This window comes from Pseudopipra pipra, chromosome 10, assembly GCF_036250125.1.
Source record: "Pseudopipra pipra isolate bDixPip1 chromosome 10, bDixPip1.hap1, whole genome shotgun sequence".
In the NCBI taxonomy this organism is placed as follows: Eukaryota; Metazoa; Chordata; class Aves; order Passeriformes; family Pipridae; genus Pseudopipra; species Pseudopipra pipra.
In genome coordinates, this window is record NC_087558.1 from 245,621 (window position 1) to 272,572 (window position 26,952).

At 42.0% G+C, this 26,952-nt stretch overlaps 1 protein-coding gene across 2 annotated transcripts; it reads left to right on the top strand.

Annotated features, from left to right (window-relative positions):
* Positions 1–484: 484 nt before the first annotated feature.
* Positions 485–26,186, top strand: RNF13 (ring finger protein 13). Of its 2 annotated transcripts, none has more exons than XM_064665610.1 (10): positions 485–588; positions 5,557–5,684; positions 8,516–8,596; positions 11,391–11,516; positions 13,892–13,979; positions 15,781–15,871; positions 16,330–16,435; positions 18,669–18,762; positions 23,039–23,119; positions 24,725–26,186. In XM_064665610.1, exons 2-10 carry the CDS (start codon positions 5,571–5,573, stop codon positions 25,084–25,086), a joined length of 1,143 nt encoding a protein of 380 aa, XP_064521680.1. In that variant the 5' UTR covers positions 485–588; positions 5,557–5,570; the 3' UTR covers positions 25,087–26,186. The 2 variants fall into 2 exon arrangements, with proteins under 2 accessions (XP_064521680.1, XP_064521681.1); XM_064665611.1 differs by lacking the exon at positions 485–588 and adding an exon at positions 2,515–2,532 and having other exon boundaries at positions 5,556–5,684.
* Positions 26,187–26,952: the final 766 nt, after the last annotated feature.

Genomic DNA, 26,952 nt, shown 5'->3' on the forward strand with positions numbered 1-26,952 from the left:
CGAGAGGCCGGTGGGGGTCCTTACGCTCAGATTAATTCTGTCTCCTTTCTTGGCCGAGTTTGGCGTTGCTGTTTAGGACAAGACCTCCCCCAGCCGTAGGAACTGCACGCACACGTGCCGGTGGAATTCCAGCCCCGCACTGTCTCCTACCGCAGGCTGCGGGAGTTCTGTGGCGGCACGGCGGGGCCCCGGCACGGCTCCCTCCCGACACGGCTCCCTCCCGACACGGCTCCCTCCCGGCACGGCTCCCTCCCGACACGGCTCCCTCCCGACACGGCTCCCTCCCGTGGCTCCCTCCCCGGGGCCGGGCCGGGCCGTCCTGAAGCACCGCTGTGGCCCCGCCCGGCGCCGCGCGCCCCCTGGCGGCGGGGCGGGAGCGGCACCGCCCTCCCCCCGCGGGCGGGTCCAATGTGGGGCCCCGCCCCGCCCCTCCTTGGCTGAGTGACAGCCCGAGAGGCCAATGGACTGCCTCGGAGCGGTGCCTGCGGCCGCGCGCCGTCAGGCGGAACTTCCGGCGCGGGCGCCGAGCGCACGGAACGCGCCATGGCGTGGGCCTAGGCGGGGCCGGGCCGCGGGGCCGGGCCGCAGGTGAGTGCCGGGCCAGACCGGGCCGGGCCGGGCCGCGCCGCAGGTGAGCGCGGGGCCGGCCCGGGCCGGGCCGGGCCGTAGGTGAGCGCGGGGCTGGGCCGCAGGTGAGTGCTGGGCCAGGCCGGGCCGGACCGGGCCGGGCCAGGCTGGGCCAGGCTGGGCCGTAGGTCACCGCCGGGGCCCCCAGGCCGCAGGTTTGCCCTAGGGCGCGGCCGCAGCGCCCCCCGGGCTCTCCCCGCCGCCGGGCGCCCGGGCTGTGCAGCCGCTGAGCACTCAGCGCTTCATTGCGCAGCTCTTATTTGCCTCCACTCTTGGAGTGGCGAGGCGGGGCGCGGTCCTCAGCGCGGCTCAGGCGGAGCCAGGGCTGGGCTCGGCTGGAGCCGCCGCGGCCTCGGCGCTGTCCGACCCCGCGGGAGGGAGCGGAGCGGAAGCTGTTGGAGCTCTTCCCGAGCGTCACCCCTGGCCCGGGGAAAGCTCGACCCTTGCTTGGGCGTTTCGCGTCTCGGCCCGGTGTGTGGTTCCTGAGGCTGGCTGTGCTCCGAGGTGCTGGTTGGTATGGCAGGATAACGAGTAGTGTGGACTCTGGCTGGCTGACAGCCAAATTCCCAGTGATAAGTTAAAGTGAATTGAGAGGAATTGTTCCTTCATCTTAACAGGTCTAACGCGGATTTTCCTTTGTGTGCATCAGTGTGCAGTTTTGTGAGAGGTGTGAGATGGAGATTTAGGTCAGTAGTGATGTGGTGGCATCGAAACGCAAAAAGTCAGAGATATGGGGGGCTTGAGGGATGTGAATGACAGTTATTGGTATTAGCTGTGTAGCTTAAGGAATTTTGGAAGGTTATGGAACTACTTGGAATGTTGTCACTGGGTGTGTGTCAGAACAAAGCTTCTGTATGTTCATATGATTTTTGTTATTCCTGTAAGCATCATTATCTTGTTTGGCTTCAAGTAGAATTTAAGATTGTTTAATACAGATGTACAAGCTTGGGTTTTTTCACAAGTAGGAGAGAAATGAGAAAGTTGAAGCATGTACATAACTGTGTGGACATGGGATTGCTTTGTGTTGTCTTCTGCTCTGAAACACATTTTGAGTTGATTGAGATACAAATGTGTGAAAATTTGATATCTATATGTAGTTTGTGCGGTCTGGTTTGTGGATATTTACCAAAAGCCCCAATGTTCTTGTCTGTGTCTTGTGCCATGTAATGTCTTTGTGACCTCTGTCATAAATGTGCTTAGTGTGTTTACTTCAGGGATATCTTGCTGCTCGTAGCTGTGGTCCAGCACTCCCCACCTTTCCCATCCATGTTTCTGCCCTGTTCAGTCCCTGACAGAGGGATGCAGCACCTCAGGCTTTGGTTTGTGAGTTCTAGGATGCAGAGTGGGAAGAAATGCCCAAAGTTATTTATGGGCAACTTTGCCTGTACACACTGGAAAATCAGGTGTAAAGTGCTGAAGGTTACTGCAGAGTCAGGTTTAACTTTTGTTGTATGGTTTACAGTGTAGCCCTTAATTCCATGCACCTGTTTTTTTGTGTCCTCTGAGCTGCTTGCCTCATCTGAGAGGGGGGTGCTTTCCAAAGTGCCACTGAATTTCAGGAATTGTAAGGCTTTTTGGCTTGTGCTTGAGGCAGTAGTTCCTGGGCCCAGAAGAACTTGTATGTATGTAGCTTTGACAGGGAAACTTCACTGTACGTGCATGTTGTTGGCAAGGACCAATTTAATTCTGGTATTTTCTAACCTTGCTTAATGCTCCTTTAGTGCTTTTCTCTCTGTTGTAAGGTATGTGCTGAATTTACTGTGTTGGTTAAAGTGCTGTGATAGCTTCAAGTGTATTGTTGCTTCTGTCATAGTAAAAATGGCTGTATTTTTCAAACAATGGTTCTTTTGTCCTTCCAGCTTCACCAGCGTCCTCCTTTTTTAGGGCAGGCTGATGAGAAAAGCTGTTAAGTCTTAATTTAGCAATAAAAATTCATTAATTTTGTAACTCATTACCAGTTCCTGTGACTGTAACTTCAGTTCTCATGAACTAGTTGAAAGTTTCACAAAGCATCATATGTCTGAATGACTAAGTCAGAATTATGAGAACTGTTTTTGAAAATATCAGCTGTTTCCTCCAAATAATAATAATGAATTCTAATTCTCTTCATGTTAGTTGAAATCAAATCTGACTCTGATATTTGCGTTAATTAACATTGAGAACCTTACATCATGGGATAATGCTTTTTGCTTGAAAAGCCCACGAAGGGTAGGACAGGAAGACAGGAATTCTTAGGTGTTTCTTGATTCTGAAAAAGAAAGCAGTAGTGTTGGCTGTGATTTCTCTGGTCAGTCAACAGAAAATTTTCAGAATGAAATATCTACAGTCAAATGAAAACAAATCCACATGAAACCATTTCTATAAGAAGCTGCAATTTGGAGGTTTTCAGCAATCATACAAACAATTTGGATGGCCTAATTGAGTTTAATTATTTGGAAGTACTTTTAATTCCTCCAATTAAAGAAGTTAGAGGAGATCTAGGTGTTCTGATAATTGTATTATTAAGCACATACTATTTTAAAACTTGTCCATGAATTATTTTACCTCTTACAGCAATATTGGATCCCACGTATTTGTGTTGTTTTTTGTTGTGACTATTTTATGTTATTTCCAGTAATCTCTTACTTTGAGACTGGAAGAATCCCAGACTTGATCCATCTGTGAACTGAGCAGTTCTCTTACATAAAGCAATGGAAGTGGTTAGATTTCCTGCAGAATGTAGCACTTCATTGGTGCTTGTTTGGTACTTGGGAGTTCAAGGTGTACTGAATCACATGTATTTGAATTCTGAATATTGAATTTTCTAGCTTGGTCACATTTAGGTGTGAGTATTTATAAGGGGAATAAGATATTCTGTGCTTTCTGTGTTCTGAAGAGGCTGCCTGCCCCTTATGGTGCTGTAGCTAAGGCTGGGAGGAATCTGAAGTTCCTCTGTAGACAGCTGGTCACTGTGTGTCTCCAGACTGGCCTGTGCCTGTAGCAGCAGCACAGGGGTGGTCAGTCGTGACTGTTGGTGCAGAGCAGAGGCCCCGTTCTGTGGGGTGTTGTGGCCTTTAGAAGAGAAACCTTGGAGGGAGGTTCCTCCTGGCTTCTGCTCCCTTGCAGTGACTGCCACCGTTCTCATGGGGCTGTTCCGGATGCCAGGGAATTTCTGGGAATTAATGATGATTTCTTACTCTGTCCCGAGGTAGTAAGGCTACTGGGGGAGGCTGAGATAGTGTAATTCTCCATTTCTATTCCATGCTCTAAAGAGTTTTTGTTGTTTAGATGGCCCTTGTCAAAGAAAACCAAAAAAGTAGTTGTTTAAGCACTAAAATTACCTCAGTTAGTAGTTTTGTTTTGAATAAAATTTCTGTGTGAAAGAATTCTTTGATATTCTCTTTTAAGACCACGTTCGGCAGACAGAGGCAGTTGTCCATCCTGGTGGATCACAGTGCAGAATCCCACCGAGTCTTTTCCCCCATGAGCTTGTGTTGCTGTAGCTGTCCCACTGACCTCTGTAGGATGGGCAGTTGGGCAGTAGGATGCCCCGTAGGAGCATGACACGGGGATGAACACTGGTTGTTGTCTCTCGGGTTCCCTAGATGGAAGGACTGTTAATAAATGATCCAGAACATCTTATACTGGCAGCTTGGTGAAACTGCATTGATGGGAGCTCTGCTTTGATGAATAAAGTTGATAGAATATGACATCTGGGGAAAAGAAAGTGAAAGCGTAAAGTTGTAGATAAAAAAAGCCACTAGTTTAATTTTTTTGGGGGAAGAGGTGCATGGCATTAATCCGTCCTGTATTTTGGGAATATCCAACAGGGCAGATGCCTCTACATGTAGCTCATGGGAAATGGGGGAGAAGTGTGATGAGCATCTGGACAGGAATCTTTCCCAGCTCCACATCCTTCCTCTCAGGAAGTCTCTGTCCCTTTGTCAGCTAACCATTCCTGCAGTTCAGATTGCATTTCTTGATAGCATAGATTGAGGCTCAATCTCGCCCCCTCACCCAACTGCAACTTTGGATGCTTGACTCTAGGGTTTTGCTATTGGAATTGTTACCTCCCTGTGAGTGTGGACTGTGGGACAGCCTTGTGTTTGTGTAAGAACCGAAAGCCCCGCATTGGAGGAAATGCTTGTGGGCACGTGGTATTGAGCATTTGAAATGGAAGCTTAGCAGAAACACAATTTCTTACTACATTAAACATAATATTTAGTGGATTTTAGTTGCACATTTGTGCCATGTTGTTCATATGTTTGTGGATTATGAGAGCATAAGTTTGCAGGCCCTTACTAGCAAAGCAGAATTGACTTCCTTTTAAAGTCAGGAGCTGGGGACATGCATCTAAGCAAACTTTACAGAGTACTCGTGTCCTTGTTTTTAAAAGGCACAAAAATGCACACTTTCCAGGGGACCAGAGCTGCTGCCCAGAGCAGGTGTCATGTTGGAGCATCTCTGAGTTTCTCTGAGGTTGATACAGCTGGTTTGTGTTTGTTACATGTTTGTCTCACTTGCAAAAGCACTGTATATTTAGAATAAATGCTTTTAGTGTACTTACTCCAAGTATATGAGGTATTTTGCTGATTTGGATTTATGCTGGAAGAAGGGAAGTTTAAAATGAAGAGTCTCTAAGGATGATTAATACAATGTGAACATTCATCCCTTGTATTGCTGTATGGTGCCTAAAGCTTTTTGAAGTGCTGCTCTTACAACTTTGTGGTTTTTGCATGCAGTCCCTCCTGTGGAGGTTACATGTCTTGACAGAAGAGACTTCTATTCTAAAATAATGATATAACTTTAAGATGACTTGTTTCTCAAAAGTATATGTCAAATAACATTTTACATACTTCTCTGGCAAAGTGCTTACTTACCAAGAGAGCCCCATAAAATGACAGAGCAAAGTATTTGCTATGTGCCTTGACTCTGGTTTTTTTCTTGCAGGTATTGAATAAAATATGCTGTTGTCAATAGGAATGCTGATGTTGTCTGCCACTCAGATATACACTATTGTGACTGTGCAGTTATTTGCTTTCCTGAATCTTTTACCTGTGGAGGCAGATATTTTAGCAGTAAGTATATTTTCTACATAGGTGAAATGTCTATGAAATCGAATCTTCTTTTTAACTATTCTATTAATTTATCAGTTAATACAATAAATATTACAGCATGTTGCTTGAAATGGAATTGCCTTAACAGTTTATTTCAATAAAAAAATGAATTGTACATTTTCAAACAACTTTGTAGATGATTTGTGCTCAGGTACCATGACAGTGAAAGCACTTAATTCCCTTAGACATTTACAAAGTTCCACTCTGACCAGATGTCCTGTAGCATGTTATAATCCTGTTAAAAGAATTCCATGACTTGGCTTAGACAGCAGTTTAAGTTTTGGTGATGGATACCATTTTGTACAGTTCCTGGATGTAAATAAGTAATCTTCTATGGCTGGTATAATTCATGGGTGTGCTGGAGGCCTTGTCAGGAAGGTTTTTTGTGAGTACTACACCTAGACATAGCTATTTTTTTAAATAGCTGAAAATATCTGCTATCGTTAAGGAAAAAATTTTGGGGTGTGGAGAATTTCAGGTCATCAGGCTAATAAACAGTATAATGAACATAGGTCAGTGGGAAAAGGTTTTGTTTTGCTGTTTATTACCAATGTGGTATGTTGTGAAGTTTTAAGGAGGACGTCATAAATGTCTTTGTAGGATAGAGCTTAAGCTACTGAAATGATTAAACCTGAGTACTGTTGGCTCTGTGTTCTCTGCTTATTCCAGTGATATACAGAGGAGTTTTTAATACCATATCAACTTGGGAGAACAGTGACAAGCCCTTGAAGCCAAACTTTAACATAAAAATTCTTAAAAGTTTATGGTAGCATGGGGTTGATGAACACTGAAGTATGTTATTTGGATCTTCAGGTTGTTACTATTCTATCAATACTTTTTGTAGGAAAAAAGTAGGGAAACAATGCAGATAGATAATTGCTGAATTATAACACTGATGTGACCATTTTATTGTGAAATTTGAAACTGTTACTCTACTGTAAACATGATTTCCTATCCCCCTTTCCTCTGTCACCAAGCCCATGCTTCCTCTTTTCAAAAAAAACTTGACTTTTATTCTTGCTTCTTCCTCTCTTATAAGGATTATTTAAAACAACACAAACAACCCCCCCAACTTCAAAGAAGAAAAATAGGGCATTTTGGAAGTTTAGTTTAATTTTTTCTATTTAAGTTTTTGTGTGCAGTATTCTAAAATGATTCCATATAAAAATGAAGTGTCTTTTATTCTTGGATGTTTGGAAGTGGCAGATTTATTCTGAGAATATCTTGAAGTAGGCTCTAAAACTACTGCACAAAGGAGCCAGTGGAATGCTCAGAAGAGAGAATGTTAGCAGTGTCACTTGGCATTGCTGGTGTACAGATCATTTACAATCTTGAGAGATTTCACAGTTTCATGATTACCCATTTGTTAGCAAAACTGGTCTAGTTTTGGGTTCACTAAGGAACGAAATTCTTCTATTCCCTTCTAATTTAAGAGTCTTTATGCTTCTGTGTTCTCACATAGTTGCAGCTTCAAATGAAGGATCGTGTATGTGTAAAGTGCTGTTACATGCATTTGAGGCAGAATTGGTTATTTTATGAAAAAGGAGTAAAAATAAATAGGTTTGTGTCTGACTCTTGGCTTTAGCTGGGGCTTGCCAAGTAATTCAAACAAGAACTGGCAGTGGCACGAGCTCAGGAAGGATGTTTTGAAGAAGGTGGTGCACTGGTGCTCTGTGTGGTGGAAGGCTGGGAGGAGAGACTGTGTGGAGCACACTGATTACACAGAACAAGGAAGCTTCCTTGAAACTTGGCTCCATTCCTACCTCTTTCCCCTCAATTTTGTTAGAGTCTGTGGGAAGAAAGCTCCTTCAAAATGTTGCTCCTTTGGAGGAGTTCAGAGAAATCACAGCAGTGTTTGTCTCTGAGCTATAGTTTGAGTTCTTCTGTCTAAGTCTGGCTGGTAGAAAATGTCCCTGTGAAGCAAACATGATCCTTACTTGGCTGTTGTGTGTGACAGTGTGATGATACAATGATAGACAAACGTTTCTGAGTCACTAAACCATTTAGTACAACTTATAACTGACACACGTTCAAATCAGTTACTGTAGAGTTCACAGCTTTTGCAGGAAATACTTGTTTTACTTTATATGAAAAAAATGTAGCATACTTACAGTTTGCACCTTTTCTGGTATGACTTCTGTGTTGGTCAGGCATGGCATAGAGCTGCTGAAGATGGACAAGGAAAGATGAAACAAAGCTTCCACAGATTTATATCCTTACAATATTCTTCTGTTTTGAAGTGAAAACTCATAGTTATTATAAAACAAAACTGTAGAGATACTTTTCAGCTACTAACCTGAATGGATAACAGGGAGTTGGGAAGGGGTGGCATATTCTTTGCCTACAAGTTGTTGAAAGCTGTTCTTCCCTGTACACAAGTGAATTCAGGGCAAAACACCTGCTATCACCATCCAATAAAAGCTCTACACCTAAGCCCTCCAGCTCTTTAGATTTTTTTTTTAGTTTTTAGTTTCTGTTCTGCAAATATGATGGTATTTGAGTTTTAGACAGTAGAAAGAAAGATTTACTGTACAAATAATTTAACAAAATATCTATTACTTTTGTATTTTGACAGCTAGATAAGAAAAGAATGATGTTGCTGGATGAGTGGAAGACAAGTGGAATAAACAGTTTTGTGATTTCATTGACATGGTCACAAGATGTCCTATGTCTGATAAATATTTTAATCTAAAAGAATGCAGTGTTGTTTATTTCTGTTTACACTTGCTAACTATTTCTATCTTGTTGCAAACCTGATTTTATTTATTTGTTTGTTTGTTTGTTTCTCTTAGTACAACCTTGAAAATGGAACCCAGACTTTTGATGACCTACCTGCTAGATTTGGCTACAGACTACCAGCAGAAGGCTTGAAGGTGAAATAAATAAAATATATATATATATAAATGCCCTGAATATATATCAAGAGAACTGTATCTGCTTACTCTCTGTAAACTAAAAAAGATAAGAGTTGCCTGTTCCTTCTGTGTGTAGTGTGTCTGGCCCCAGACTCTGGCTCTGCAGCATTGTTGGTGTTGCAGTGTTGTGAGTAACCACTATGCAAAAAACAAAGCTGGTGTGAAAGTCCAAGGGTGGGTCACTCTTTAGTTGTGTGTTGCCCTTTTAATTGCAAGGGGGAATAAAGTGCTGTAACAATTCCTGTAACTCAAAATTCTCTGCAACTCCCCTCGAGCAGACTTCATTTCCATGCCCAGTGGGTGTCATCATGGGGAGAAGTGGTGTTAGAGCTGTATAACAGACGGTGATTAAGTGATTTACCCAAGTAGTGAGCCAATTGAATACATCAAAAATAGATATAAGGAGCTTTGATTTTAACCTTTTAAACTGTTAGACAGCTCTGTCTTATTTAAGGTAGGTGTCATCACCTGTGTAGAAGTAATAACAAGTTTAGTCCTGAATATTAGACTAAAACTTTTTCCTTTGCATTAAGATTTTAATTAGTTTAAAAACTGCTGTGATATTGGTTGCAATAGGATGACAGTGGTATACTTTTTCAATGCTTGTAATTAAGATTTATTAGTATGCAAGTTGTAAAACACAATCTGTCAGATTCTGTAATAGCCAGTGCCAAAGCACAAGTGTAGGTGCTGCTCAGTTAGATGGTCCTCGATTAAAGATAGTTAAGAATGTATGGCAGAATTAAAGAGAAGCCAGTGTGTGGCTGCATTTTGTGACCTGTGATGTGGTGGGCTGTGGTTTGTGTAAAACCCCTCTGGCGAGGGCAGTCGGTTCCACACGGCCCCTTTAACTCTGGTTAAAGCAGAGTAAAGGCTTTGTGTGAAGCCCTGTACCCTGAGCAGTGTGTGCTGGAGGAATTGGGGAACCTTAGGGACCCAAGTCACCATTGGCTTGCAGCACATCACTGTAGAATTTTCAGGTATTGCTTTTGATTGTTGCAGGCTGTGTAATGTTGTGCCTGTCACCACAAACTTGGCAAAGAATATATTGCCGGTGCAGCTTTTCTGCCACAGGGGGTATTATTACAAAAACAAAGTTACTCCAAACAAAAATGCTTCTCTTTGTTTCAGGTTAAGCTTTATGAGTAATATGTATTTATGGATAAAGTATAAGACTATATGTAAACAGTACATTTAAACTGACAGTTCATGTATACACACTGTATACTGTATATGTTATATAAAATATGTATGTTTATATATAAACTGTGTATATAAACATATATTTAAACTCACAGTTAATATGTATGTTTATATATAATTATATCACTTATTATGTATAATTATTTCTACACAGGTGATGACATCTCTGTTTATCTAAAGTTGTCAGTGAAAACTGAGAGTTTAAGGATATATCTAGAACTGTAGCAATAATTTCTCGAGCCCATAGCAGTGCAACTTCTAATGATCTTTATTTGCATAAAACACATTAGTTATATTCTTATTTTCTGGCAATTCACTGCTCTTTACCTGCACAATAATTTGCTTTAGCTTTAGATATGATGTAAACTAGTGGAAATCTTGTAGGAGTATTCCTCTGCCGAAGGCTGTTCCAGTGCATTAGTGTCTGGAAGCTTCCGTCGCTTGTGATAAGTACAACTTATCACAAACACAGCCCAAGAAAGTGATTTTCTGAGGAGAGGCATTTCACAGGAAGGGTAGGCAAAACCTCAGAGTGTCCAGTCTGGATTTCTCTGATTCTTGGTAATCACAATCTATTGTGAAGAGACTTGAAAGAGGGGAATCTAAATAATACCAACCCAATTACAAATTAACCAACATTAATCTAGTTAATCAAGAAGCTCCTTCTCAGGTGATATAGAGAGCTGACCAAGGAAGCAAGCCCATTTTAGCAATGGGAGAAGGGCCAGCCTGCTCCCTTCAGAGCTCAGGCAGGCAGTGCAGGGTGCTGGCAGCTCGGGGTGGCTCCAGCCCTGGGGAGGAGGGCTGGAGGAGGTGGTCAGCCCTGAAGTCACAGCCTGGGGGAGTGGGATTGTGCCGGGGTATCCTGTGTCTAGAGGAGCATGTTTCCCATAAGAGAAGCTGCTGAAGTTTTCAGCAGATGTAAAGTGTGAGATTAGGAGAGTTTCTACTCCGACATTGTCAGTGGTGGAGGGCTAACTCAGCCACCTAAAAACAGTCCAAAGACTGCTTCGAGGCTGATATTGCCAGAGTTTCCTACTTCTGGGAACCTTTCAGCTGTAGCACATTGTGTGCTCTTTCCTTACCAGAGCAAACCAGCTATTTTGTGTGATAGGTCTGTGCTAGGGTCACACAGACCTTTCCTTGTGTTCCCTGGTTAATTGGCAAGTGCTGAGTTTGTGTTGGTGCTGCTTAGGCCATTGTACTTCTGGTTTCTTGATTAGTCTCCATATGTCTTACCATAATAGTTAACACTTTATTAATGTAGTATATGCCATCCTCTTTATGTTGAATTATACTGCAGAGTCTGAGTATGAGGTGATTAGAAAAACTGTATTTTCCTTATAACTTTCTAATTCTTTACAGACATAAAGATTCTGAGGACTTAAAATAAATAGGGAAGTAGCAGAAATCTTGCTGCAATATAGGATTAAGCTGATGATAAGAATTTGCTTAGCTATTGTATGAAAATGTGTTTTTATTCTTGTCTACCAACTCTTTTGTTAAGACAAAGAGAAAAGAAGCTCCTGTTTCTGTTCTTGTTTTCTAGGGATTTCTAATAAATTCCAAACCGGAGAATGCGTGTGAGCCTATAGCCCCACCTCCACTGAGAGACAACTCCTCTGGTGCTTTTATTGTCTTAATCCGAAGGCTGGAGTGCAACTTCGATGTCAAGGTAAGAATTCTTCAGTTGTTTTTTATTACTATTTCTTTTTTCCTCTCTCTTTCAGAGAATTTACTGGTACTTCAGAAAAATATCTATAGCTAACAGTAGGGTAGATACTGATATGAAGGGGAGGGAGAATTTTATTGTCTCCAGGCAGACAAAGCAGAGATGATCAAGTCTGACCTACCTTGTCAACTAGACCATGGCATTGAGTGCCACATCCAGTGTCATTAAACACCTCCAGGGACAGTGACTCCATCACTTCCCTGGGCAGCCCCTTCCAATATCTAACCACTCTTTCTGTGAAGAAATTCCTCGTGTCCAACCTGAATTTCCCCTGGTGCAACTTAAGACTCTGTCCACTTGTCCTATTGCTGGTTGCCTGCGAGCAGAGCCCGACACCCACCTGCCTGCAACCTTCTGGCAGGCAGTTGTAGAGAATGGTCATCCCTGAGCTTCATCAGGGTCACCCGTGAGCCACCTCTTCTCCAGACTAAACAACCCCAGCTCCCTCAGCTGCTCCTCACAGGACACGTGCTCCAGGCCCTCCAACAGCTTTGCTGCCCTCCTCGAGACCCACTCCAGTGCACTGATCTTTAAGGTCCCTTCCAGCCTTTAACATTCTTTGATTTTGAAAATGCAAAATTAGAATTATCTGTGCTTGGATAGAATATATGGTTTCTGTGAAAATGACCCCTTTGCATGCTATAGCTAAGGATGTCTTAAGGAAAACAGGACTCTTCAAGTTTGTTGTTGACTTTTATGAGCTAAAGGGAGATTCAGCCATATTTGCTGCTGTTTGGTTACGTGGTGATTTAAACATGTAAATTCTACCCAGACTGTAGATTCCAGCTGCAGAGGCAGTCTCACTGCTCGTGTAATGTGACTTCACATCAAACTCGGGAATGGCACACATTCTGCCCTGTGAACCTGCATGTGCATATGGCTCAGTAGGGAAAAGGAAGGGCAAAGGGTTACTTGCTGGTTTCCATGTCCTCTTTGCTGGTCTAATTGCTGTCCAAACACCGATGGGACAGCATTGCTTCTGGAGACATGCTTAAAGGAACAGATTAGAATTTGGCAGATTTCTGCATTGCCATTGAGGGATTTCCATGGTCTGTCCTTTAAGGATTGAGTCCCATTAGCTCTGTATGTAAGAGTTTTTTGGTTATGTTTTATATTTCATGTAATATTGATGGAAAAGGGGATTCTCACACATTTTATATTAGACAAAGAGCAAGGCTGCAAGTGGATCAATCAGCATTACCAAGGTGACTGTGTGTATGTGTGTGCTCCCTGGCCAGTGAATTCACCTCTAGCACGTTGTTAGCACTATTGCAGCATTGCATCGTATAATTGCATGCCCAGTACAGCATTTTGCCCTGAGGTTTCTGCCAGGAAGTTGCACATGTGCCAAGATGTGAGTTAAATTACCCATTAACCCCATGACTGACAGAATGCAGGTTTTAACAAAGACTGGAGTTAATTTGAAAGTCCCATCTCTCCTGTTTTACGTTGAAAACTAAAAATGTAGGTGCATAGCTGTATCTTGATTTCTTTATGGATATTTTCTGTGATGATGTAATATTGGCCAAACCCCCAAACGTGCATCTATGCTGACATCTTAAATGGATTTTTTTTTGTAATATTGGGATTTCTCAAGGTGTCTGCATTCTACATTTTCCAATAACATTGTCCTGTTGTTTGAAATACAGTCATTAGCAATATGGGAAGAGAATCAGTATTGTTAGGATGAAACCCAGATGTTTCTCGAGATCCTCTAAATGCTTTTTGCAGCTTGTGAGGGGTTTTTATACTGTGGTGGATGCAGTATCCAAGATGAATAGTTGTAACTTATCTAAGTTTACGTTAGTCACTGTAGTAAATGCCATTTACATGGATCTTGAGCTTTGCTTGTATTGGCAAAAATGTGAGTATAGTTCAGAAACCTAACTGGTGCACAGGATGGTAACAGCTTTGTACCCACTTAAAATTTTTGCCCTTTTCCGTGAGAAAGCTTCTGATACCTGGGATTTCAGGTGAGATATTCCACATTTATCAAGTGGTAATTTCTAGATTACATTAGTGCCTTTATTTTCAATTGTGATCAAATATTGGTTTTAACTACCCATAGAAAGTTTTTAACTCTATTTTTAGTATATATAAACACTACCTACAGACAATATTGGTTTTCTGGAAAAATACCAGTTACATGAGTATAAGAATAATGATATGATTTTGCTTTGAAAGGAGACACTTGTTTTATAAGTGCAAATGATGTTGTATACATATTAATAACTTCCTGGAAGTGTACCTTGTCTCAGGGCACAGACAGGTTACTGTGTTTGGAAGTCTTTCCAATAAGTATTTTGTGTGGCTTACAGGTTTTAAATGCCCAGAGAGCTGGATACAAGGCAGCTATAGTTCACAATGTTGATTCTGATGACCTCATAAGCATGGGATCCAACGACAGTAAGTACAGGTATCACTTCTTCTCTCCTGTTTGAAAAATCATTTCACCCACTGGCAAGAGCATCACCACCAAAGACCCCTGAAAACCCCACCAGCACAAACCAACCAAAGAAAAAAACCCCCCAAGCCCCCACGAAACAAAAACAGAAACAACCCCTCCCTAAACAGAAATCCTTCTGCTTTTAACATTTAAAAATGGGAGATATTTGTATAAGAACATATGTGTATACTTGTGTATGATTAGTGGCATTGATTTTTACCTTCTCTGAGCATTTCTTGTGGTTTTCCAAATTTTAGTTCAAGTGTTCTGGGTTAAATGGTTAAATCTGAGATTTATATGACTGATGTGGAAAATAGCTGATGTGTGGTTAATTAAGTAGAAATATAGGAAAAGTAGAAAAAAATCCATTTGGAAGGAAATGAAACTTTAAAATACAGCTTTTTAGTATTTAGAATCACAGAACCATTTAGGCTGGGAAAGACCCTTGAGATCATGGAGTCAAACTGTGATTGTTAGTGGTTCCATTTTGTTATTGCACTGTTGGGTGCGTTTTCCTGTTCCTCTGGACAAATGGATTCTAGTTTCATAGGAATACATATCACCTGTACTTATTTTCAGTTGGAAAAAGAATGTTTAGAGAGCAGTGCATGATTTACTATTTGATTCTCATGATAGCTGTTCCAGTTTTAACCTTCATGAAGTGAATATGTTCAGAACATCTTGTAGTCTAGTCAAAATGTTGAGTTTGTTTTATGGTGTGTGTTTTTTGTCTGTAGTGCTGCTATGACTTTCTTTGTGACATTTCTTTATTTTGTCCAGTTTTTGAACTTGCTCAGTATGGAACAAGAACATAAATGAGAGGAAAATAAATTCTTTCCCAGTGGAAACATCATTGAGTAAGCTAGGAATGAACTCTCACAAACTAAATGGGATCTGAGTAACCCAGGCACTTACGTGAAAGTGGGTTTAGTGAATTCTTAACCTGTGTAAATCTTATTTTCATGTTTCACTGAGAAATCAAGATGTAGAACAAGTCCACAACAAACACAGATCTGGAAGTGTGAGGTGACACTTGAGGAACGTGACTGCTTTGATACAGTCTAAACTCAGGTTACTTTGAGCCTTAAATGCGAAGCAGTAGGGGGCAAATCAGTATAAGGTGAAGCTGAGGAGAAGGTTTTCTGGAATATGGGATTTATCTTTCAATAATTTTTCATTTATTATTGCCTTCACCGGTAAGCAGAGAAGTAGAAGACCGTTCATCCAGTTTCTTGAGATTGAAATAAAGATTGGGACTTGTTCATTTTCTTCTTTCTTCTTTTTGACCTCAACTGCAGTTGTTTCTAGTATAGTTTACTTATGTCTGGAGTGAAAAGGAGGGAAGACAGATTTATTAAAACTTACAGAACCAGATCACAAAATCATGCAAGTTGTCAGAAATTCTGGAAATCAGTGGAGCTGTGTGACTTGTATCAATTCTCTGAGTAAAGAGTGGTGTTCTGGTTAAACTTACTCTGGTGATGACTTTCTTGTCAAAATATTTTGGTTTTATGCTCTCTTTAATATTCCATTAGGAATTTTGATTTTTATACCCAAATAAAGTCCTTAGAAATTGTTTAGGAGAAATAATAGCATTTGTACAATGTAAAGCTGTAGCATGCACGTACATTGGTCTGTATGTCACTATTCTAATAGGTCTTCCTGTTGGGATAGTCTCCTAATGCTAAGTCTTATGTCTCAAGACTTCCCATAGAGTGTCCACATAATAATAGTTTTATTTTCCTGCTTTTTTGTATACAGTTGAAGTTTTAAAGAAGATTGACATTCCTTCTGTCTTTATTGGTGAGACGTCAGCCAATTCTCTTAAAGAAGAATTTACTTACGAAAAGGGGTAGGTTACCTAACATGCAGCTGTGTTATTCCTTGCATCAGGTCATTGCCTCTTTTGATTAGTTATGGATTTAAAATAGGATTTTGTGATAACAGAGGCTATAGGTATTCCAGGTAAAATCTTGTGCCTGAGAGCAACCCACAATGCTTTAGTAAATAAGAATGATTTCACTGTATCTTATGATATCATGTTATTTTTTTTCATTCTGCTGTCAAAGCAGCTGTGAGGTGGTTTTCCTGGTTGCTCTAGATTTATGATTGAGATCAGGAAGTAGTTTTAACTCCAAAAATGTCCTAAGAAACACTGTTTTATCCTTTTATTTAATTGGCTTTACATTGTGTGCGTATCGGCTGAATTTTCTGTGTTGTTGTGCACAGATAAGATTCCTGTAGTGTGTCTAGTGACAACCTTTTCTTTTAATTTTTTTTTTAAATCGTATTTATTCTTCCTCCCCACAGTGGCCATGTTGTGCTAATCCCAGAGTTCAGTCTTCCTTTGGAGTACTACTTAATCCCCTTCTTAATAATAGTAGGGATCTGTCTTATTCTCATCGTCATATTTATGGTAAGTTCCTTCTGTTGATAACATTTTTTCTTTCAAACAGGTCGTCAGGGAGCTGTCACATACTGAGGTTTAAGGAAGGGATGCAGTAAGGGAACAGTGACAGCTGTGTGTATGGCACACACCTGTACCATGCTCACCTGGAATCCTTTCGTTTCTTGGTAAAATAAATAGGTGCAGAATTTTGTCAAAGGCATATCATGAGCCTTTCGGGTGTTCTCTCTGCCTTTAACTACTTACAGGGAATTGTTCTCATTGCCACTCTTGCACTGCACAAGCCCTTGCTTTTTGGCCCCATACAGGGTGACCTGTCCTTGTGCTCCTGTACACCGAGAGCATGTCCTGCTTTACCAGACTGGATAATCATTAGTGCCACTGCTCAGTGGTGCAGGGCTCACTGGTTTGTACTGCAGGGTAGTGATCAGTGCAGGCACAGAGTGCACATCTCACAGCACATACACTGCCTCTAGAAGGTCTCAGTTGGGACATCTCTCCTTGAAAAGGTAAGATAGCAGAGCTGTATGTTATTTCAGAATACTTAGCATCCCACTTTTTGGAATCTGTGCCCAATTTATTATTTTACCTTTTAATAAAAATCAAGTAATGCATCAACTGTTCTATAAACACTTTCTTAAAATATTTTATTCTGTGTTAGTGTTTTTTGCACTGCAAGTTACGTGTTTCACTGACAATCCTGGACACATTTGGCACAATCACAGCTGCAGCAGCTCTCTGAAAACAAAGCAGAATGCTTAAAAAAAAAAAAAATCACCCCTAAGTGATCAGAGTTTTTGATACAGTCTTTTACAGTATCTTTCTGGACAAAATGTGTCCCTTGAAGCTCATGTGTACACATGAGGGTGGGTGTGGGGAGGGTCTGGCTCAGGGAGCAGCACTGAAGGGGTAACACCTCCTGGCAGTCAGGGGTCAGTGGTGCTCATCAGCCTCACAGCTGCCTCTTGACCTGAACACTGGAGCTGAGGGCACACTGAGTGAGTTTGCCAAGGATACTGAACCAGGAGACGTTGATGCCCTTGTGTCTAGAGAGGCCTTAACAGAAATCCTGATAGATGAGAGCACTGGACAATTAATTGGTGCAGCGAACTTGATCCCAGGGAGGTTGCAGGTTGGATTTGGTCCTCATTCTTCTCTATTCTGACCCTGCTTCTTTTGAGACAATCTTGTTTTTAACTAGAAAATGAGTGTGAGACTCTAATTGTTACTAAGGATCTGAAAAAACAGCAGAAAAAATGCAGTTTGTGCATACAGCTCCTGGTTTAGCTGGGATAAAAGAATCTGAACAAACAGTTTAGGTTCAAATGTCCTTCAAAAATATACAAATTTTATTTTACCAAAACTCGTTACTTATAAGAAATAATTGGTTGTGAAGTCTATCAGTGCCTTGCAGGGATTCCTGAAGTGGGAGATATTCATGCTGTTTATAATATTGATACTCTCCATGTTTGCCTACCCACGGTGCAGATAGATGTAGAGTACCTCTGCAAATTTCAAAGGACTTGTTAGTGTGTATACTTTGGTTCAGGCCTTTGTTCATTTGTTTGCTTGCCATCATATTTGAAAAATGATGTCATATATCACAGGTGCTGGAATCAGAAATCAAACAGAAATAGCATTAGGGACTATTAATCAAATGGAAATAGAATCTTTAATATGGTTATTTAGATAACTAAATAACTAATAATACTAAGCTATTTTAGTTATTTAGCTATCTTAGTATCGCATAGTGTAAAGTGTAACAATGGCTTCAAGTATCCCCTTTACTCCTCCCCAAACTACTACTGTAGATAATATAAAAACACAATTCTGATGAATGTGGGAATAATCCTCTAAAACGTCTGTAATAGTCTAAATCTGTAAAGAAAACCAGTCAAACTTACTGAATTGTGTTTTGCTCTGCAATGTACTTCCTGCTTTTCACACACCTCAGTAGAGGATTGCAGCAATAGCCATTGTTTTATGTAGTATGGACATAATTTTTTCTTTTTTTCCTCTCCAAAAAAAGCTTGTGTGTTCTCAGTTCCAAGTGCCATGGTCATGGAGAACATCCTTTAGGCCTGTTTGGCTTCTTCCTTGAGTTCAGGCAAGGGAAGAGGTGATTCAGTGTGAGCTGAAGTTCCCTTTTGACCAACTTACTGCAAAGCTGCATAAATCAAAACTTTTATTGCTCTTTTATTGTTTTAACTTACTGTTCATTTTGTCTTATGTCTGTTTCCAGATCACAAAATTCGTGCAAGACAGACACAGAGCAAGAAGGAATCGGCTTAGGAAGGATCAGCTTAAGAAACTTCCTGTACATAAGTTTAAGAAAGGCAAGTGGATCGTTCTTTGTATAACTAATTGAACCCTATTGTGTTTAACACCAAAACACTGTACATCAGGGGGCTGTTAAGTTTTAGAGGTGATTTTGAGTACATTGAAATAGATAGTAGAGTTTGGAATGAAAGCACACAAAAAGTTTGGCTTGACCCTGTTCTCACTGAAATAGAAGAGTTCTAACATTTCTTAATGGGAGCAGAGCAGACTATGGGTGAGCATTAAAACGTTGCATAGTATACAGCAAAATCAGTACAGAAATTCCACAGAAGTTCCTTGTTGGGCTCCCATTGCCAGTGACCACAGCAGTCAGTCACTGTGATGCAGTATTTCCTTTATTTGGAACTCCCATCTGCAGTACTGCATCCAGCTCTGGGATCCTCAGCACAGGACAGATGTGGAGCTGCTGGAGGGCATCCAGAGGAGGCCATGGAGGTGCTCTGGGGGCTGATGCCCCTCTGCTCTGGAGCCAGGCTGGGAGAGCTGGGGGTGTTCACCTGATGAAGAGAAGGCTGCAGGGAGACCTGAGAGCCCCTTCCAGGGCCTAAAGGGGCTGATAAGAAAGGTGGGGAGAGACTTTTTACCACGGTCTCTTGCAACAGGACAAGGGGCAATGGTTTTAAGCTAAAAGAGAGTGGATTCAGACTAAATATTAGGAGGAAACTTTTTACAGAGAGGGCGGTGAGGCCATGGTACAAGTTGCCCAGAGAGGTTATGGCTGTTCATCCCTGAAACATTCAACTGGGTGGGGCCCTGAGCAGCCTGATCTGGTGAAAGGTGTCCCTGCTCATTGCTGAAGGGTGGAATAGATGGCCTTCCAACTCAGACTATTCTATGATTCTATAATTATTTGTCTGGAAACTGGTAAATATTAATGGCACATAAGTTGCCTGATGTTGTTGAGAGTATAGAAACAAAACTATCTTTTGGGTTTAACTTCTCTGCCTTTCTGGAGGAATACTCCTTTCATTTAATCACAATACTTCTGTGAGGGCAAGAGCAATTCAAATTTAATGCCAAAATACTTGTTGTGATTTTCTGTAGTGAATAAATTGATGGAAGATCTAATGACAAAGTTGAGGAATTAAGCTGTTACTTTATTCAGTGAAATAGAAAAACTGCCTTAAGGCCCTCTCTATTGTAGTCTACTCCTTAACAGTAGGAAAAAATCTGCTACTTTTCTTCTCCATTTTGTTTTTATGTGTTACCATTTTACCATCTGATAGTCATTCACACAAGCTATTGCAAGGTCTAAGAAGAAAAGGTGGAAAAAGCAGTTAAGTTAAATGATTGATTACTACCTGGCATGTGTCGATAGGGAATCTGTTTGCTGAGGCACAAAGACCAGGCCAGGGGATGTGCCTGTGTTCAGGGACAGAACTTTGCCCTTGATAAAGCCACCCTGCATTATTAACGACGTTGCTCTCACTTTGTGCAGAGCAGATGTTCAGTTTGAGAGGATACAGTATTTGTGCAGTGTTAATCAGCCTCATAGAAAAAAAAAAGTGTTTTCTTCTGCAGGGCCAACGGAGCCTTTCCCTAGTGACCTACTTCTATGGATTTGATATTAACTCTTTAAAATTATGTTAAGCTAATAAAACAAGTAGTAATTATTGGGTTTTCTTATTGATTGCCTATGAAATCTAATTAGAATAAAAATACAAAGTAAATTATGTTGTACTTTAAAGAGAAATTTGCAAGGAAAAAGTTGCTTCAAGAAGGTCAATTCCTGTCCTTTTCAGTTCGTTGTGTGTGTCTATAGTGTCTCAGAATTACATGATGAAAGAGCCAGTGTATGAGAGAATCTTATTGCTGTTTTTGATGTTCTCCTTCCTCTTTGCTTGTGGAATCTTGGCAGCTGTAGTTTTGCATTTCTCATTGCTCAAAGCACACATATATGTGTGGATAGGTAATTCTGTGTTTCTGAAAAAAATTTTTTTTTTTATTTATATGTGCCAAGTAGTTAGAAGATAATTTTGCTTATTAAATACTCCTCATAGACAGTTTATTTAAGCAAGATACTTTATTTTGCAGTAATGTCCATGCTTCCATTTCTCCTGATTCCTTTGGTGGTTTTGAGTCAGCTCCTAAGCTACAGTAACTGGAATTTGAGAAAAAGATGTCTGAAAAGTGTCCCTTTTAGAATTTAAATCTTCTGTTCTTGAGGGATGTGTGGTCGTGGAGATGAAACAGCTTGGGAAGTAGTCCAGGAGAAATCTCATGTGCCTGGGTGCCCAGGTGTCCCTGGTGCTGGCTGAGCTGCCTCCCTCCCTGAGCCGCGGGGAGAGCAGGCCCTGGCCGTGTTGGTTGGTCCAGGTGTGTGGTCTGTGGGACAAGGGGAGCAGGGGCACTGCTGCAGATGGATGTGGTGGGTGCTGGTGGAGCAGCGGGGCCCAGGGCTCGTGGCACATGGCTATGCCATGAGGGGAGGAGTGGGACAGAGACCTGTGCTGTCAGGAAACTTCACCTGTGCCTGCCTGGCCTAGAAATGGGTGTGAAGCTCCACCGCTTCCGAGGGTGCTGCTGTTCCTTGGCCGGGGGGATGCCCTGGGGAAATGAGCCTACTCAAGAGCAGCTGTCACCTTCCAGCACTGCTCTTTGGGCTTCTTGGTGCCTTCCCCTATTGCACAGTGTGTAAGCAGGGTGTGGACACCCAGCCCCACGTGTTGGGCAGCTGACTGCCCGTGTGATGGGATGGACAAAGATGCGGGGGAGCACTCGGCCCCGTTACTGTCCAGTCCCTCGCCCATCCGTGTCAGTCAGGTGATGGGAAGGTTGCTGGCAGTGTGCTTACAGCCGTGTGACGGGGAGAGGCAGGCTGGGCCAAGCTGCTGGTTTTGGTGAAGTAGTTTGTGCATCTAAAGAACAATTCATGGTCAGGGCAGTGTGCAGCTGGAGCTTGTGTCTCCTGTGTGTGTAACTGATACATTCCTTGGGGGCAATTTTGTAATAAGACAATACCAGTAACTCCTCCAGCCTAGTGAACTGCTTCCAACACCACCAGGAGCAGCTTCCACTTACCACCCCCCTCTGCTAATCCTACTGACCAGGAGCAGTCATTTCACACCCAGAGCTTCTACGAATGGCTGTTCTACCAATTGGCTGCTCTACCAATGTCCACAGAGAGAAGATCTGCCATATTTCTTAATTCTAGAAACCAGTTTGCAAAGGCATTGCCTGCCTTCCCTGTGACCCTGCTAGGTTTGATCCTGTTTGCTCGTTCTTTATATGTCTTATCACTCATGAAGTGCCCTAACCTGTTACGGACCCCTCTGGAAAGGGCAGTTTCCTCCCCTTCCATGGAGCTCATGTGTACTTCCCAGAAAAGAATCCTGGTTGCAGAGGGGTAAGGAAGGCACCAAAAGGTTCAGGACTTTATGTCTTTACCTGGAGAGAGAGAGAGAGAGATATGTCTGAATCCATGGATGTTAAGGCAAAGGGTTTAGGAACCAAACTTAAACCCTGTGTTCTGCTTGCTGCTGTTTGGTCTTGAAGCTTTGATGGGAGGCAGTGAAGGAATTCCTTATTTTCCTTTGCTTGTGTGTCCAGCTTTTGCTTTACCCATGGCTTTTTCTCAAGGATTTTCTGACGTTTTCCCTTCTGACCCTTTTCCCCATCCCTCGAATGGATTGAGTGGCTAGGCTAAAGCCACCACAGGACAGGAGCAGCTTGGGAGGCCAGTGTCTTCAGGGAAAGGAAAAGAGCCATGGGAATTGATAGAAGGACCATGTTGTAAAGCCCTTGACAAAAAAATGGATGAGGAATGCACTGACCTCTGAGAAGTGTCTCTACTTTGGTCGTATAACGTACCACAGCAGTGTATGCTGTGTCAGTACTGCCAGTGCTGGGTATCCTGTCTGTCAAGTTTGAGTTACAAAACACTGAACTCCCCCCTGTGACCAGACTGTCATTCCTTATTATGATTGTTATTTTTTACCCAGTTTTATTTGTTGTTATTTTTCTGCCTTAAGTTTTGTCAATAACTAATACCTGTATAGTAAAGTGAATCCTGTATTTTAAATCCTTTTATCTTACTTTCAGTGAGCATGAAAGAATATTATAGAGATAGCACTTCACACAGTTTAAAATGTTTTTATTATCCTGAAGTGGATGAGCTCTGGTCCCAAAGAGGTCAGAAGTCCAGGAGTAGCTCTGCAGCTGGCAGGAGCTGCCCTGCCTGGGCAGTGGGGAGCACTGGCTTGGATGTGTGTCAGGCTGAGGGTCTGCTGCAAGTCCTTTAAAGTCAAGCTGATTCTCACTTATATGCTGTAGGAGATGAATATGATGTGTGTGCCATCTGCCTGGATGAATATGAGGATGGAGACAAGCTCAGGATCCTTCCATGCTCTCACGGTAAGCAGCTGTATTTTAGGTTTGTATTTGGATTAAAACAGCTCTGTAGAACACTGTCTAAAACCCACAGCAAATATGTTTAGTGAGTGATTTATAAAATTTCTTTTTGCTAATATGCAGGAATGTGCATACAAAGTGGGAAAAGAGAAAGTTTGCTTTCTCCTTTTAAAAGCCAAAAGGCTAGCATTCCCACTTCATATTTTTCCTTGGATGTATACATGAAAGAAAATCTGGGCTTGACACTGCCCCTTATCTGTATTTAATGTAATACTTTCTACGTTAAAAAAAATAGGCTTTCCCCAAGAGAAATAAACCATAAAACCTAATTGAGCTTTTGGTGACCTGGAGGTGTGGCTGGAGGGAGGGGTCTGCCCTGCAGCCTGTGTCCATGCAGAGCCACTGCCTGACTACACTTGAAGTCAGCGTTGGTGGATATTTCCCCTGTGACAGTCTTTCTCAAATCCAGCCCACTGCAAAGGTGTACTTAGCAGTCAGGTCCATATCTATCCACAAGACGACTGCTTTTGACTGCCTTTAAGTACAAGGAAGCATTTTAAGTGCTTGTATCTAGAAATCTAGAAGAGGCCTGGGCCCAAGAGCATCTCTAGATTTAAACATATTTTTGATAAAAGCTCTCAAGAAAGATGTGATTCACCCTTCCTAGCTCGGGACCCTCTCTCTGCCTCTCAGGCCATAACTATACTACAGCCATTTTGGCTGGGTACAGTTTTATCTGGTTTTTTTCACTGAACTCCTGCTCTGAGCAGGCACTGTGACAGCAATCACAGATATTGTTACCAAAGAGGCAGCTGATGTTACAGCCTTCCATACACAGCCGGTGACAGGAGCTTTGTAGATCCACAGTGTAAAGCCAATTTCAAACCAGCTTGATAAACAAGGAGTTCTCAGAAGAGAAAGAACAGGTCCACGGCATCTCTCCCAGTGGGGGACTGCAGAGGTAACTAAACTCCAACACCACCAACCACCACCATGAGTTCTTGTGGAGAACATGTTGCCAAACATGCTTGACCACGTACTAAACACAGCGTGCTGGCCTGTGTACATACAAGCTCTCTGCCAGGTACAAGTCTCTGTTACTAAGCAGAGTTGGGGTTTTAATACCATAAGTAAGACACTTATACACGGTTTTTTTTAAACACGGTATAGTTGCAGTACCAACTGCAGACCTAATTTAAAATCCACAAAATCATGCAGTAATTTTATTTAATAACAAGGTGCTTTGATACATGTTGGTGTGGAGGCTAGAGGCATTGTGAGGATGTTGATGGTGGACGTGCCTGCTTCAGAGTGGTTAGAATTCCTCAAGAAGCTTTAAAGTTTATCTCCTTAAATGTGGCCTGTTGCAGGACTGCTCTCATTCACTCGGTAGAGAACACAAGTATTCATTGCATATACCCATGTGGCTGAGTTCTGAATCTGTCAGGTGTTTTGTACAGGCTATGTGCCAACAAACTTGGGAATAAAATTCTCTGTGTGAGTTACATTCCGAAATTCTCCTATGTTACTGAACAGAAGCACAGTTTAGCAGGTTTCCCTGTCCTTTTCACTTGGATAATGATGTCCTTGTATTTCATTTTCTAACAGCATATCACTGCAAGTGTGTGGACCCCTGGCTGACAAAAACAAAGAAAACCTGCCCTGTGTGTAAGCAGAAAGTGGTCCCTTCCCAGGGGGACTCTGACTCAGAGACAGACAGCAGCCAAGAGGAGAACGAGGTGTCTGAGAACACTCCTCTGCTCAGACCACTGGCCTCGGTCAGCACACAGTCCTTCGGGGCTCTGTCAGAGTCCCATTCCCAGCAGAACATGACCGAGTCCTCGGAGTACGAGGAGGACGACAATGACAATGACAGCAGCGATGCGGAGAACGGCGTGAACGAAGAAAGTGTGGTGGTTCAGCTGCAGCCCAGTGAGGACAGGGAGTACAGAGTGGCAAACACTGTCTGAGACTACTAATGACCAATAGTGTATGAACAAAGGGTTCTTAAGGCTATTTACAAACCTTTGCGTAGGGAATCTCTTTTAATCTGTAATCCATTTGGTTTCTTTGATAGGAGCAGCAGTTCGTGTAGTAGTACTCGGGTTAAATCATTACCAATAGATTTTATTTTTGATGCAGGTATTCAGTCACACATTCTGTCTTCTCAAAACCAACAGTTAAACTGGACTTCACAATGCTAATGAATAATGTTAATAGTTTATATCAATGGAAATATCACACAGACTCTAAATGTCTTTTGTTGAAACGGGATTTCTCTGGAAGTACTTTTATTTTCATGTTGTAGCTACAAATGGGTCATTCTGAGAGCAATATTTATTACATGTAGGTATGTGTTACCCCTTAAGCCCAACAAAACCTGTATTTGCATGTTTGTATAGAGTTTTCCTAAGAACTGTCACCACTACTGAAAGGAAAATGTAGAACAGATCGATTTTCTGTGTGCTGGTGTATCGAAACAGCAGAAGAAATTCCACTTCTGTCTCAAAGCAGTGATTCCAAATAATCCTTTGGAGTTTCCCACAGTAGCTGAGTTTAAGAAATTCCATTGAGCAATTCCCAGGTTAAGAAAACTTAGAATATATGTTTAGTTTTGAGCAATTCACAAGGTCAGGTCCACCATAAGCACATTAATTATCCCCCTTGCTACTACTTTGTAGTCTGGTTTCCAGTGAAGATGTGGGAATTGGGGGATGCCCAAGACAGAGATTTTGTTCCACATAGAAAAAGAATTTTAGGTAAGTATTATATTGATCCTTGGCTCATATGCCTCTTATTAAGAGCATTTTATGCTACATTAGTCTGCTAAACTCTGTATATAAAAAATTGTTCTTTTCAAATACCTGATTTGAAAACAAGCGCTTACACCTGTCTCACAGAACTCAGTACTTACCAGTGTATCACAAAAAAGGTAAATTCTATATAATACCTCTGTAACTATGTAGAAAGTAAAACCATATACTCAACATGGAGATTTTTTTATATGGCCTTGACTAAGGAAAGCTTGAAAGAATGTTAATAAACACGTTTTCCACTTTAAATATCAAAAGGAGTTTACTGAACTTTTGCATTATTTGATTCTTCATGGACTCCTACTTTTATGACTGAGGTTAAAGTGCTTTTGAAGATGCAGAACGTGTACAATTGGGATCCCTGAGCAGACATTCCCCTGCATCGTGCTGTGAATCCCAAGGAGCTGCACTGCCCAGTGCTGTGTGCAGGGGGTCTGAGTTACGGAGGAAACTTTCTTTTTGTTCACTTCTAGCTTGAGGAGGAGTTTGGACCAGCCTGAGTGTGTACACGTAGTGTGGCTGGGGGAGCAGGAAGCAGGACCAGGGTGCTCTGGACAGTTGTGCCCCCGCAGCAGCGCCTGTGGAACTGCAGCCTCGGTGCTGGAACCCAGGACAGGCAGGTGAGCTGTTCCCAGGTGTGATTTCTGACCTATCACTCCATGCAGCCACACATCCCGCCTTGCATATCTGTCCTCTGGGCCTTGCTGAGAGCAGGGAAAGTTTATTTTGCACGAGGCACAGTAAAAGGATAATAATGAAAGGATGATTCATCTCCAGACCACTGCCGCCAGCAGCCGTGGGGTAAGGACAGTCAGTGTAGTGGTATATTTTCACCAGGCAATATTCCCCTTCAGTATGCATGTGTCTAGGTGAGTCCAAATGGGAAAACGATTTCTGAAAATGGAAGTACTAAGCTGAAAGACGTATCTTAAAATAGGTTCCTGCTGTTGCTATAAGTGCATATGTTTATCAGTTACTGTATTTCAGGCACCCCAAAACCTGAAGAGTTCCACAGCCATGAAC